This window comes from Crassostrea angulata, chromosome 7, assembly GCF_025612915.1.
Source record: "Crassostrea angulata isolate pt1a10 chromosome 7, ASM2561291v2, whole genome shotgun sequence".
Lineage (NCBI taxonomy): Eukaryota > Metazoa > Mollusca > Bivalvia > Ostreida > Ostreidae > Magallana > Magallana angulata.
In genome coordinates, this window is record NC_069117.1 from 9,221,604 (window position 1) to 9,236,776 (window position 15,173).

General features: G+C 38.2%; 1 protein-coding gene across 1 annotated transcript; it reads right to left on the reverse strand.

Annotated features, from left to right (window-relative positions):
• Positions 1 to 51: 51 nt before the first annotated feature.
• Positions 52 to 15,173, reverse strand: LOC128156499 (mucin-2-like). The gene is made up of 13 exons (XM_052818670.1): positions 15,158 to 15,173; positions 11,415 to 13,952; positions 10,602 to 11,264; positions 9,951 to 10,039; positions 3,408 to 3,448; positions 2,222 to 2,290; positions 1,871 to 2,049; positions 1,579 to 1,756; positions 1,178 to 1,336; positions 914 to 1,046; positions 711 to 815; positions 405 to 500; positions 52 to 90 (listed from the first exon to the last, which is right to left on the reverse strand). Exons 1-13 carry the CDS (start codon positions 15,171 to 15,173, stop codon positions 85 to 87), a joined length of 4,272 nt encoding a protein of 1,423 aa, XP_052674630.1. The 3' UTR covers positions 52 to 84.

Here is a 15,173-nt window from a genome sequence, read left to right on the forward strand (position 1 = left end):
ACATTATGGTATATCTACACACTGTCAATCTGTTTCTAGGAGATACTTCGACCTCTTCCCATTTGCCAAGGATATACTGGTAGGTCATACCTGGAAAGCACCATAAATAATACAAATTTATACTTATTAATCATTTCCTTAAATACCTTTTATTCATATTTGGCATACTTCAAAGACATTAATTTTGCACATTGTAATTTCAGTTATAATTCAAAACTCGGGGTATAAGCTTTAATATCCATGCAGAGTTAAAACCAATTTTAGTGTCAAATCGATGCCTTGCTGTCTTAGCTTTTCTGATAATGATAGAATGAATAGTATAATAAATGAACCGTTAAGTTTTAAAACAGTTATTATGTATTTTCATTCAATGTATATATATAAGCGCTGAGGTGACTGTTCACCGTAATGCCGCTGTGACGGTGATCAATGGAGCTGTTGTATGGACTGAATACGTCTGTCACAGGGTCACTGAAAATCTTCGGCCGCTTAATGGAGAACTAAAAGTAGACATTGGTATTATGAGAGAGAGAGAGAGAGAGAGAGAGAGAGAGAGAGAGAGAGAGAGAGAGAGAGAGATGGTTAGTTGTAAAATTAGATTCATTATAATACTTCTATCTTGTTTTCAATAACAGTAAATCAGTAAAGGAGATTTGATTTTAATGATTGATTAATGTTGACTGAAAATATTATGGACTAGAATGCTTTACTGATGATAATTCTTTATCCCTGGGTTTAGGCAGACTAGACGCTGATCTCCTGGGTAAATACATCCTGGATTCCAAAATCTGAGCCTGGTGCCTTCTTTCGTAAATCTTAAAATATAAAAAATCATCATGTCGATAAAAGTGTTGGATGAATAGCAGTTGGCATTCCGTTTGAAGGTGTAGGGTGCATTTGATTTTTAATGTACCTGATTAGAAAAACCTGCAGCGTCTGAATACCAGCATGGATTATAATGTGAGAAGTAATTATAATCCAGATCACTATTCAACTCATTACTGATAAAATCGTCAGCTTCAACTTCATGAGATTTACTGAGATACCTAGAAAATAAATGTCTTTTTTTTAATTCAGTTAAGAAAATCTTTGCTAAGCATTGATAATTTTCTTTTCCATCATCAAGCACTAAATATGCAGACGATAGTGTAAAGGGTTTTGGAAAAAAGAAGGGTACCTGTGATCAGTCGATAGACGCTTGCAGCAGACGATAAGAAGAAAGATGGCGACTAGCCCTGAAACGGTACCAACAGACAAACCAACAACAAACTCGACGCGTCCTGTCTTTTCCTCACACCAATGACCATAATACACAGTCATTATACTACTTCGACATCTTAAAAAAATATGTATCATATATTTTTTTTTTCAAATCAACTTCATAAGTTCAATTAATTAATGATCTGGCATATATATACAGTCTGTGGCACCATTTTTGGCTGAACGAATGAGGTGTTCAATACTATTATCTCATTAAACACAGTCCTTTCTTGGTAACTTTTCATGCATTTTATTGTGTTTAATCTTTTGGTTTTCTAAACTTTTGTGTTTATATATACATGTATGCTTATATCTTACCTGCATGCAGTCTGATTGGCAATGATGTCAAAGTAACAGCGGCCTTCATTCTTACACGGTAACCTCGTTCTTTCTTCAGAACACTTGTGCTTGCATTCACCACTGTAGTTCTGGGCATAGCAGTCATATCCCGGGTAACACCGTCTGACATTGGTCACTGCATCACACTCAGTCTTATCTATGTTGTTACAAAAAACATTATTTTTCAGGTAAAATGAGGATAGATGAGAAAATAACAGAGAGAGAGAGAGAGAGAGAGAGAGAGAGAGAGAGAGAGAACAAATAGACTGACTGTTTGTTTGATCCTCCAAACTCTTCGTTATAACGTCTGTTTGGTTGATTAAATATCTTACGGTCGTTTGGTTGATCTCTTGAATATTTTTGACAACGATTTCTTGAAAATCTTGTAAGCTATCTTCTTTTCTCCTCAGTTCTTCGAGAGTCACATTTATTTCCGTATCTACACTGAACCTTTATTATAATAAATATAATAATTTAACAAACACATTGCACATTATGACATATATATATATATATATATATATATATATATATATATATATATATATATATATATATATATATATATATATATATATATAAAACGACGAGAGTATTGCCAGAAACTGAACTGAATACAAACTCTGGTGTGTTCCTATATTTTACTGCTCCTCTCATATCTCGTCTTTGCCCGCCTTTCGACTTTTCGATGCTGTAAAATTCAAACGAATTGAAAACTTTTTTTTTCAAGTTATAAAACCCCTACCCTATGGGGGGAGGTTTTTTTTTATTTGTTCGCAATTTTGGAGATTTAACTTTCGACCTCCAAACTGTGCCTGAAAAGTTAAGGAATTATGTGCATACATAATAAAACTATCAACGAACAAACCAAAATCCAGAAAAGTCAGGAGTCTGGCGTCGGAATAAGGCTTACTAGATTTACCGCTTTGTCAGAGAAACTTGCGTGCCATGTAGCGTCAATTCAGTGAATCAATGTTAGTTTTGCTTCGGTGATCGTTCGTTCTGTCAATTTGTAAACAAGTTTGTTGATTTCATGTTAAAGCTATCATTTTAGAAATGGGGGTGGGGGTATCTCATCCAGAAAATCTCAAAAATAATAGGCGGGGGGGGGGGGGTCGTAAAATATGAAAATCCTAATCCGTGGGGGTTGGGGGGACGTATACCTATGACTCCAAATTCACTGCCAATTACCTATTTTCACTTTGATTTGTTCAGATTCCAAAACATTATGTGTGTGTGTGGGGGGGGGGGGGGGGCTCCATGACAATTCAGTCAGTTTAACAAACATCAAACATGTTTGTTGCGCGAAAAATTGCCATCCAACGTCTTCCGATGCTACGTTCCGTGTGCCAGTGGGGCATGAATATTTTTAGAATAGCGCTTTTCGGCTTTCTTTTTATATGCCAGTCAAAAATTCGATTAAAAAAAAGTTCATAGATTCGAAAAGGTTTCAGATTCTATATAAAATAATATGCAAATTAGAATGTTTATATAGGAAGAAAGTGAGCGTCGGCCTTATATATTTTAAAAATTGAAACAAATTTGAAATGGGGAGGGGGGTCCATGTCTTAAGTGCCTGTGGTTGAATGGAGGAATTTCGTCTTTTGAACAGGAATAACACCTTCCCAAATATGAATACCATGTTTTCGACTACATTTGAAAACAACATTAGCTTGATAATGGAACAATTTACAGAAATAAAACCTCTCTCATATAAACTTTATATGTATGATGGATCTAGTTTCATGTATCTTTCCTTACCATGTTTACACGATCATATAACAGTTCATCGTCAATAAATGATCTACCTTATTGTTACGTCATATCCGGTGAATATGTGATCCTCGAGCTGTTAAGAAGAAAATAAAATCAGTCATTTAAAGACTCGGTCACAACTGGTCGTACGTGTTTGGTGACCATACGTGTGCTACGGGTTTTGCCAGTCGTGGCTCCCGTTGCTGGTCGTAGCGTTGAAAATCGTGTTGAAGTGATAGAGAGTGCAACATAAGACAAACGGACGTAGTTGTCACGCACAGTTTTGTTTGGAGACAAGATGGCGCTCGCAATGTGCGATGCCCGTTTGAACCGTACTTGCGTCTAACGAGTATCGAGCAACGACGTGCGTTTGTCATGCGAACAGCAGTAATACATGTAACATTTGCGTCGTAGATCACTTGCAAGTCAATCGTACCGACGTCTTTCTTAACAACAGCTGCACGGACAACAATTAGTTATCACATTAGATAAAGACTTTTTTTAGACAGGTAATGAAATTGCCGTAAGCAAATGAATGTTGAAACGTCAAAAGAACTCAAAGAAGTGGAATACTTTTATTCTGCAATTGCTGCTTTGATGAATTAAGTAGCCAAACTGGACAACACAAATAAACAATGTTTTGAAAACATAGTTTATCTTTCATATCTGATACCATAAAAGATTAAAAATTTTCTACGAAATCTTGAGGAAAGTCTGAACAAAAAATCGAATTTTCAAATTTTTCCTGGCCAGTGTTATATAGTAAACTATTTGTTGAACTTTACAATATTATCAGAAAAGCTTCGACGAAACTTTCACTGCCAATAATTATTGCTTTTTGTACCTTTTTATTTGGTCAAGCGCATGTGCTGACATGTATTTGAGGATGGAAGGATTAATCTAGGTCTTTCAAAAAGGGTACACTCTATGCCACTTATTTTAAGAGTAGATGCAGGGACAGAAAATTGTTGAATGGCAGGTGTCCTTTCACTGCTCCGTGAAGACAATAACAATGAATTTGTTGAAAACTGTGTTTTTACATTGATTCCCCTAATAATAAAAGAGAGAAAGATGGTAGAGATACCTTAAAGAAACGTACATTAGCTCGTGTATACTACTTTTTGTTGGTATTTGGCTGTTGCGATATTATTTCTACAGAAATTATGTTACTCCATTAAACACTAAAAAACGTTATAAGGTTCCAAAAAGTTTTAATGCCTCGTGCAACGTGCTTGGGAGCAATAGATTTAGATGCAACATTGTTTCTAAAGCAATTTCAGAACACTCGTTAGATGGAAAAAATGTGTTTGTTTTCTAAATATATGATTTTTCCATGTGTCCATTACTCTTTCAAGGTCATTCTGGATGACAGGAATGAAACAAAATCTCAAACATCCTATATGGATAGCATCAGACAAATCAAGAACTCCACTTTCTCTTATGTCTTTCAAAAGTGGTGAACACGAATTAATGCACTCAAAAATTATGTGCGTGATGGGTTTTCATTCGTACTCGAATTGTTAATAAGTGTTTTTTTGTGTAAAATAAGATAAAGGCTATCAATCTATCAATCTCTCCATCCTCAAATAAATGTCTACACATGCGTTTAACCAAATAAAGAGTTAAAGAAAGCATTTGGCAGTAAGCAGTTGGCAGTAAACAGTTGGCAGTAATCATTAAGCAGTAAACAGGCGGCAGTAAACAGTTGGCAGCTGACAGTTGGCTGTCGTATATGGCATTCCATAGTCTTCCACTTTCGCCTTTATTCCTGAAACAAGACCATCTACAAGCAGTAAGCAAGTTGGCAGTAAACAGTAATCAGTTGGCAGTAAGCAAGTTGGCAGTAAGCAGTTGGCAGTAGGCAGCAAGCAGTTGGCAGCTGACAGTTGGCTGTCGTATATGGAATTCCAAAAATTCCTTCTTGTTCTGTTTTTCTTCTTTCTTTTCCACCTTTTTTGTCGGAAAGTACGAGGGGAATTACTAGAAGCTTTGATTTGATTTTGATGAATGGTAAAACTGTCGATTATCTCTACCTTATAGGGAATTTTTCATTATGATTTTTTTTTACATACAGCTTGTTTATGGGCAATTCCCACGCACCACGAGCACTTGGTGTACGCATGACGTAAGTTTGACATACGTTAACTGTGCGTTCAATTTATTTGTTGATGGTGAGCACAAGCGACTTGTAGTCGCCGTACGCGAGATCTCCTTACGACATTTGTGCAAGTCAAATCCTACGAATATCTCTCGGGTTCCTTGAGTGATCATGAAGTGCAACTGCAGCGTACGTTTTCAGATCTCGCGTGGAAACCGTGGTGACTGTTGTGCATGTCCAACAGCCACTGTCCGTGCTTACGTGAAGCGTATGTCCTTCCAAAATCGTAAGATGCACTTGCGTTTCTCGCAAGATTTTCATTTATATTCCCCCGTAGACAACCCGTATAAGCACGTACAACCAGCTGATCGAGAAAAATGCCATTAATGTTACTGTAACGTTTCTGGGTTCAGGTATTCGGCTGCTCTGCCTGAGCAATTTAAGAAATATGTAAAGAAACTATAAATTTCTCAATCAAATATTTTAATCAATAATATTTACAATATCCCACTCTATTATGGAGTGTGCGCGCTTTCTATTAACCCTAACAGCTATCACAAGCTAATATAATAACAACTCAAGTCTGGAAAGCCTTATTCAGGCACATAAGACTTATCCTAATACCAAGGGTTTGTCCTCACCTATCACGAAGTGAACACCATCAGCTTCGGACTGCAACTGCCTTACAACCTCCGTTGTAGCCGCTTATATACTATCATAACCCACGTGATCAACGAGGATCGAAAGGGAGTGATAAACCGGAAGCGCTTATTACTCAGCTCCAGTAAACAGAATGGGATAAATGATCTCGATTTCGATATTTGTTTCATTACCCACGCCTCCAGGAAATGCGTCTCGCATTTAAATCATTAACCTGGTCTAACTATCACGCATGGGACATGAAAACAATAATAATAACAACAAAATACTAAATTTACGACTTTCACTTATTCTGATAAATCAACAAATGATTAATAGAGTATGCTCTATGAACAAATAAAATCAGCAAAAAGAGTCATTGTCGTAAAAAGAAAACCATCATGATACAAATCAGCCAATGATTTATGAATGGCGCAAGCGCCGCTGTTTTATGATCACAAAAAAATGTTATGATTTCAAAAGATTTCAGTCAACAATTGCCAAAACGCTTTCTTTAAAACCAATTCTCGTCCTCGTGAATTTCAACAACTGTTTTTCCGTCTCTTTGATACGTCTCCTGCACTCGATCCAGTTTCCGCCGTTTGTGTCCTTCAGTCTGCGTACCCACATCTTCGAACTGCCCATTGGTCTGGGTACTGGCATCGACAAGTTGACGCTGTGTCTGTGTATTTGCATCACGAGACGACAATACAGACACTGGAGATAAATCTGCATCAATGGATGAGCGTTTTCTTGGAGTGGTCATCGGGTGTCGAAACGGGGAAGGAGCGCGTGGCGTCAGAAGATCCTTAGAAACCTTCGAATTTGTTGTTGGCGCGCAAACAAGAGTCGGTCTTGTCGGCTTTCTTTGGACAACTTCTTCAACCAGTGGCTGCTGTGGTGTACTCCCAACTACATCCGACATATTCCCTGGGTCCAGTTGCTCCCAATCATCAGTGCCGCTATCAGCCGTAACTGAAACAATTTCATTATGTCGAGTGCGGCGATGTCTCCCCATGTCACTTTTCTTATTCGTGGCATAGTCACAATCGGCGCATTCAAATTTCTTCTGCCTGCTCTTTCTTCCACATTCCACTACATGCTTTTCCCACTCGGGCACCGTTTCACTGCCTTTAACCAATGTCCTTCCTACGAAAGCACGCCCCTTCTCAAGAAATCTTTCTTCTGGCTCGACAATATAATCTGAGGCTCCAAATGTATTCTGTCCTGGGATTATAGCCTGTACAATCATTTCACTCCGAAGAGGGATACAAATATCGTCGGCCGCAACAACACGAAAACAACCCAGGGTCCCCTCACAAGAAATGCGATATTCCTCATTGTTAAGTCGTATTGTATTAGAGTTGAGATCTATTATACCCTTGCCTTTTTTCAGAAAATCTAGACCAAGAATTCCATCGACCGTAACATCTGTAACCATTGCTGGGATGAATGCTTCAGTCTTCCCAATTTTGATATGATATTCTGCTTTTCCATATAGAGAAAGTGGGTTTCCACTTGCGTTCAAAACTTTCTGTCCACTCTCCTCTAGTGCTGGGCGTTTTTCTGCTGAAATTATATCATGCACCCTTTTTGAGATCAACGTCAATGATGCACCTGTATCAATCAACATTTTTGACCGTACTCCATGTATATCAGCTTCAACAAAAATACCAGATTCGTTTATCATGGTGCTTCCACCAACATGTCCTTGCGCATAGCGCTGCTTCCTCCTGCGCTCACTACGAATCCGCCGCGCATTGCCACCTTTCTTCGCTGATGCATTACTGTTTCTGTTTGTTTCTTTATCTTTAAGTCTCGGACAATTTCTACGAATGTGTCCCTTTTCCTTGCAGTAATAGCAAGTCACCCCATCATTTGTGTTTCTGACTGGCAACTGTAATGTTCGTCTCCTCCGAAAATTCTGATCTTGGACCTGTTTTTCCAAATTATCTAACTGGGTTTGCATCCTCGTCATTAATTCAATAAGCTCTGTTGATTGTGCGGGTTGATCGCACTCGCGTTCCTTACCCTCAGTCATCCGCAAATCACCTCGCCTTTCTGTTCTATAGTATGCATCTAGTTCTACAGCAAGTCGGATTGCATCATTTAAGTTTTCAGGCCTATTCTGTTTAATGCGCAAGCGCATATCCGAATTTACTAATGCATCAATGAATGCGTCCTTACCAAGCGTCTCCCTTAATTCCGCTGTCGCCGTAGGATAAGCAAGGCACGTCAATCTACGGATGGCCTGTCCTAGCTCGGACAGGGTCTCGGACGCTCTTTGTTTTCTCTCCTTTAACTGCGCCCGGTAAAGTTCGGTCTGATTGGGTGGAGCAAATCGTTCTTCAAGAGCTTTTACCAACAAGTCATAATGCTGCCCTGTTACTTTCGAAACATTTCCCAGTACGCCCTGAGCTGTCCCTCTTAGTGATACAGCTAAATACAGGCCTTTCTCTTTTTCCGACCAATTGTTTATAGTAGCGCATGCATCAAAATGGGACTTATAGTCAAGCCAAGAATTACTTCCATCAAATGTCGCTGGTTTGATGTTACACCTTGAACCTTTATTACCGTGGTCAAATTCCTCTCGTAGTCGATTTTCATTTATCAAATTTCTGGTTCCAGCTCCCAGGCTATGCGTCTGTGCGCTGTTATGAAAATCTCTTTGTCGATCATTTGGCGCATTCGCTAATAAAGCAGAAGCATTCACAATCGACGGCGCTCGCGCTCTCCGCTGTGGGCTCACCATACCTGGATGTTCATTATTCCTTAAGCTGTAATTATACAGCGCATCCGCAAGTTCTGTTTCACTTCTGCCATTTCTGTTTTGCGCTCTCGCTGGTCGCAATGTAACATGTTCATTGAATACTCCTTCAACAATGTTTCCACTTTGCTCATTTCCCTGCAGTACCACTGTATCATCAGTTGCATGACTCTGGTCCCCGATCGCACCAACCAAAGTCGCTATGCCCGAATCACGCGCTTGCGCTCGTCTATCTAACGGTGTTGAGTATCTCTCTATCTCCTTGCGCAATCGCTCGCAACTGCTCTCCAAAAATGAAATTTCTTCATCTACTATTTCCTCCATTGTAAATACTGATTTAAAATTATTAGTATAGATTATTTCTTTTGCCGAATCCCGACGCTGCCACCAAATTTATGTAACGTTTCTGGGTTCAGGTATTCGGCTGCTCTGCCTGAGCAATTTAAGAAATATGTAAAGAAACTATAAATTTCTCAATCAAATATTTTAATCAATAATATTTACAATATCCCACTCTATTATGGAGTGTGCGCGCTTTCTATTAACCCTAACAGCTATCACAAGCTAATATAATAACAACTCAAGTCTCGAAAGCCTTATTCAGGCACATAAGACTTATCCTAATACCAAGGGTTTGTCCTCACCTATCACGAAGTGAACACCATCAGCTTCGGACTGCAACTGCCTTACAACCTCCGTTGTAGCCGCTTATATACTATCATAACCCACGTGATCAACGAGGATCGAAAGGGAGTGATAAACCGGAAGCGCTTATTACTCAGCTCCAGTAAACAGAATGGGATAAATGATCTCGATTTCGACATTTGTTTCATTACACAGTTGTGCAGGATATATAAAGTTCACCCACTTATTTACAAATTATAAAGGAAATTTTGATTCGTGTCTATATTTTTTGTTACAAAATTTATAGCGCCTCTCTTCATTATTATTTTTTTAGGCCGTGGAGTAAAAAAAACTACTAAAACAGTAACGAAGAGTAAACAAACTTAATAAAACTGATGGCTCCAAATTGATTTATATTTATATCCTTACAAGAAAGTAATTGATTAAAAACTACTTTAAACTATATACCTCTTTTTTCAGGTTGGTTTCAAATACGTCGCTATAATTCAAACCAGTGAAGTTCAGCAGAAAAAAGATCCGAAAAACAGCACCGGAAACTAAAAAAAATAATTCTGATTAAAACCAGATCTTTGATTGGCTCCGAAAAATTTCGATGTCGCTACACAGACTTTGTGTAGCGACATCGAATTTGTTGAACTGGGTCAAAGATCTGATTTTAATCAGATTTAAAAAAAAAATGTTAAATTTTTCATCAAGTTTCTTCTCAGCCTCGGAAGAGGGCGAACTAAGTTCCATGGCTTGTGCCGGATCCCAGTTGTATATTAGTACAATAAAAATATGTTCATATCAATTTAAAAGTTCATCTTGTGACGACAAAAGAGTTTTGTTACTTTATAATTGGTAGTAAGGAGTTTCTAATATAGGATGATAAAATGATCTTACAATTGTATTTTATAAAAAATGACCATTTAAACTTTAAATACTTTGACACTGTTTCTTAAGGATATCCCTTTATTTTGAATACCTTTGCATTTTAAGATAATTATATCTAATGTTAACATATATATCTCAATGCTATCAAATATGTTGTTAGTTACCATGAACTTTCATGGTATTACAACTGCCATTACGTGCATAATCAATAACCCAAACACATACCTATAAGCGGTTCGGAAGGGTATTCGTTACCTCCGTGACTTTCGGTTAGGGGTTGCCTTGTGACCTCGGATGAAGTTGTTTTAGTTGTGTCAGTCGAAAAAGCTGTTGTTTCACTGTGCGAATGTGTATTTGTGTCACTGGATAAGGTTGTTGTAGTTTTGTCACTGGGTGTAGATATTGTAGTTGTGTCACTGGGTCTAGATATTGTATTTGTGTAACTGGGTGTAAGTGTTGTATTTGTGTCACCGGGTGTAGGTGTTGAAGTTGTGTCACTGGGTGTAGGTGTTGTAGTTGTGTCACTGGGTGTAGGTGTTCTAGTTGTGTCACTGGGTGTAGATATTGTAGTTGTGTCACTGGGTGTAAATATTGTAGTTGTGTCACTGGGTGTAGGTGATGTAGATGTGTCACTGGTTGAAGGTGATGTAGCTGTGTCACTGGGTGTAGGTGATGTAGTTGTGTCACTGGGTGTAGGTGATGTATTTGTGTCACTGGGTGTAGATATTGTAGATGTGTCAATGGGTGTAGGTGTTGTAGTTGTGTCACTGGGTGTAGATATTGTATTTGTGTCACTGGTTGTAGGTGTTGTAGTTGTGTCACTGGATGTAGGTGATGTAGTTGTGTCACTGGGTGTAGGTGATGTAGTTGTGTCACTGGGTGTAGTTGCTGTAGATGTGTCACTGGGTCTAGATATTGTATTTGTGTAACTGGGTGTAAGTGTTGTATTTGTGTCATTGGGTGTAGGTGTTGTAGTTGTGTCACTGGGTGTAGATGATGTAGTTGTGTCACTGAGTGAAAGTGATGTAATTGTGTCACTGGGTGTAGTTGGTGTAGATGTGTCACTTGGTGTAGGTGTTGTAGTTGTGTCACTGGGTGTAGATATTGTATTTGTGTCACTGGGTGTAGTTGTTGTAGATGTGTCACTGGTTGAAGGTGATGAAGTTGTGTCACTGGGTGTAGGTGATGTAGTTGTGTCATTGGGTGTAGGTGTTCTAGTTGTGTCACTGGGTGTAGTTGTTCTAGTTGTGTCACTGGGTGTAGGTGATGTAGTTGTGTCACTGGGTGAAGATGATGTAGTTGTGTCACTGGGTGTAGATATTGTAGTTGTTTCACTGGGTGTAGATATTGTATTTGTGTCACTGGGTGTAGGTATTGTAGTTGTGTCACTGGGTCTAGATATTGTATTTGTGTCACTGGGTGTAGATATTGTATTTGTGTCACTGGGTGTAGTTGGTGTAGTTGTGTCACTGGGTGTAGATATTGTAGTTGTGTCACTGGGTGTAGTTGTTGTAGTTGTGTCACTGGGTGAAGGTGATGTAGTTTGGTCACTGGGTGAAGGTGATGTAATTGTGTCACTGGGTGTAGTTGTGTCACTGGGTGTAGATATTGTACTTGTGTCACTGGGTGTAAATATTGTAGTTGTGTCACTTGGTGTAGATATTTTAGTTGTGTCACTGGATGTAGATATTGTAGTTGTGTCACTGGGTGTTGGTGATGTAGTTGTGTCACTGGGTGTAGTTGGTGTAGTTGTGTCACTGGGTGTAGTTGTTGTAGTTGTGTCACTGGGTGTAGATATTGTAGTTGTGTCACTGGGTGTAGTTGTTGTAGTTGTGTCACTGGGTGTAGGTGATGTAGTTGTGTCACTTGGTGTAGCTATTGTAGTTGTGTCACTGGGTGTAAATATTGTAGTTGTGTCACTGGCTATAGGTGATGTAGTTGTGTCACTGGCTGTAGGTGATGTAGTTGTGTCACTGGGTGTTGTTGATGTAGTTATGTCACTGGGTGTAGTTGATGTAGTTGTGTCACTTGGTGTAGATATTGTAGTTGTGTCACTGGGTGTAAATATTGTTGTTGTGTCACTGGGTGTAAATATTGCAGTTGTATCACTGGGTGATGGTGATGTAGTTATGTCACTTGGCGTAGCTATTGTAGTTGTGTCACTGGGTGTAGTTGTTATAGTTGTGTCACTGGGTGTAGATATTGGAGTTGTGTCACTGGGTGTTGGTGATGTAGTTATGTCACTGGGTGTAGATATTGTATTTGTGTCACTGGTTGTAGGTATTGTATTTGTGTCACTGGGTGTAGGTATTGTAATTGTGTCACTGGGTGTAGGTGATGTAGTTGTGTCACTTGGTGTAGCTGTTGTAGTTGTGTCACTGGGTGTAAATATTGTTGTTGTGTCACTGGATGTAAATATTGCAGTTGTGTCACTGGGTGTAGGTGATGTAGTTATGTCACTGGGTGTAGCTATTGTAGTTGTGTCACTGGGTGTAGTTGTTATAGTTGTGTCACTGGGTGTAGATATTGGAGTTGTGTCACTGGGTGTACATATTGTGGTTGTGTCACTGGGTGTAGTTGTTATAGTTGTGTCACTGGGTGTAGATGATGTAGTTGTGTCACTGGGTGTAGATGATGTAGTTGTGTCACTGGGTGTAGGTGATGTAGTTATGTCACTGGGTGTAGTTGTTGTAGTTGTGTCACTGGGTGTAGTTGTTGTAGTTGTGTCACTGGGTGTAGATATTGTAGTTGTGTCACTGGGTGTAGTTGTTGTAGTTGTGTCACTGGGTGTAGATATTGTAGTTGTGTCACTAGGTGTAGATATTGTATTTGTGTCACTGGGTGTAGATATTGTGTTTGTGTCACTGGGTGTAGATATTGTATTTGTGTCACTGGGTGTAGTTGGTGTAGTTGTGTCACTGGGTGAAGGTGATGTAGTTTGGTCACTGGGTGTAGGTGATGTAATTGTGTCACTGGGTGTAGTTGTGTCACTGGGTGTAGATATTGTACTTGTGTCACTGGGTTTAAATATTGTAGTTGTGTCACTTGGTGTAGATATTTTAGTTGTGTCACTGGGTGTAGATATTGTAGTTGTGTCACTGGGTGTAGTTGTTGTAGTTGTGTCACTGGGTGTAGGTGATGTAGTTATGTCACTTGGTGTAGCTATTGTAGTTGTGTCACTGGGTGTAGTTGTGTCACTGGTTCTAGGTGATGTAGTTGTGTCACTGGTTCTAGGTGATGTAGTTGTGTCACTGAAGATGGATGTTGTAGTTATGTCACTGGGTGTAGATGTAGAAGTTGTGTCAGTTGATTTTGGTGTTGTGTTTGTGTCATTGGATAAAGTTGTTGTTGCTGTTTCATTGAATGAAAAAGTTGCTGTAGCTGTATCACCGAGAAACTTTGTTGTTGCTTTTTCACTGGATGAAATTGTTGTGTCAATGGATAAAGTAGTTGTAGCGGTATCATTTGTTGTTGTATTTGTATACCCATTTGTATTTGTCGGTTGTTGCTGAATATTGGAAACGGAAGTTGACGTTGGAAAGTGGATTGTGGTCAGGGCAAGAAAGCCAAATAGAGCTACAACAATGAACAAGTTTGTATCATATCTTTGATTTTACAATTAAAAACTACCACTCTTCTTTTGAAGTTTTGCTACACCTGAATTTTACATTTAATTTAGTCTATATTCTGCATTAATTTTGAAAGAAATTAGGAAAAGAAATTGTAAGCTTACAGGAATCATCAACACGAATCAGTGAGGATTTAAATGTCTATTACCTCGAAATGCTTCAGGTTCGAACATAAATTAATTACTTAAATATTGCAAGATATATTATATTGAGAGTTGGAAAACATATCTATTCCGGCCAAAACAAAACTTACAGGATTTCTAAAACGGACAATGGCGGACAATGAGGGATAAATTAAACCGATAAATAGTTAAAATGGAAATGCATATCATATTTGTTTTTTTATACAGTCAGGTATATTAGTTATACTGTGTATCATAAAATATGAACAGAAAATAGTGTGTATATAGCAGAAATAAACATATAATCATTATTGTTTTAAAAAATAAAAGTAAATCAGTAGAATATTTTGAACTCAAAACCTGTATGTCTATATTCACTAATCCAGAACGAAACCAGTGCGCCATGCGAGCCTTTATCATATGCGGTATAAAGCGTAACGCAGTGGCTAACGGATCTGTAGGTCATGAGTCATGAGTTCGAATCCCGCTTGGGATTTAAAAATTTTTACCATTCCAAAAATTTTTAAAACGTATTTTTTGGTTAAATACATGTATTGTGAAATTTAACAACACTAAACAGGTGAAAGTATTTCAATCATGATGTACTTTAATCTACATTAATATTGGCAGATGTCACCAACCACCTTAAAACAAGATTGTTATGTCTAGATTTTTTTATATTATCCTCCAAAAATATTTTGAAAAGTACATAATTGGTAAAAGTAGTAGAGTAAACCCAGAGACAAAAAAAAAATCATTTAAAACAGCTTAAAATAAGTACGATTTGCATCAATTGCGCATATTTAGACCCATATTATGATAAAAACCTTTTGTATTTCAGATATTTTCTAACCCACTCCGCGTCCAAAAGAAACAAAATAACCGTTATAATTCGAAAAATCTGCAAAAAATAATCGGTGAAATTTTCACTCTCCCTTTGCGCCCAGATTCTTGTTGAATCTACATCTTGAGCGCCCACTTTCTTTGATCTAATATGGCCCAATTTTTTACTTTAAGATAACACACTTACCTGTAATAATTTCCAT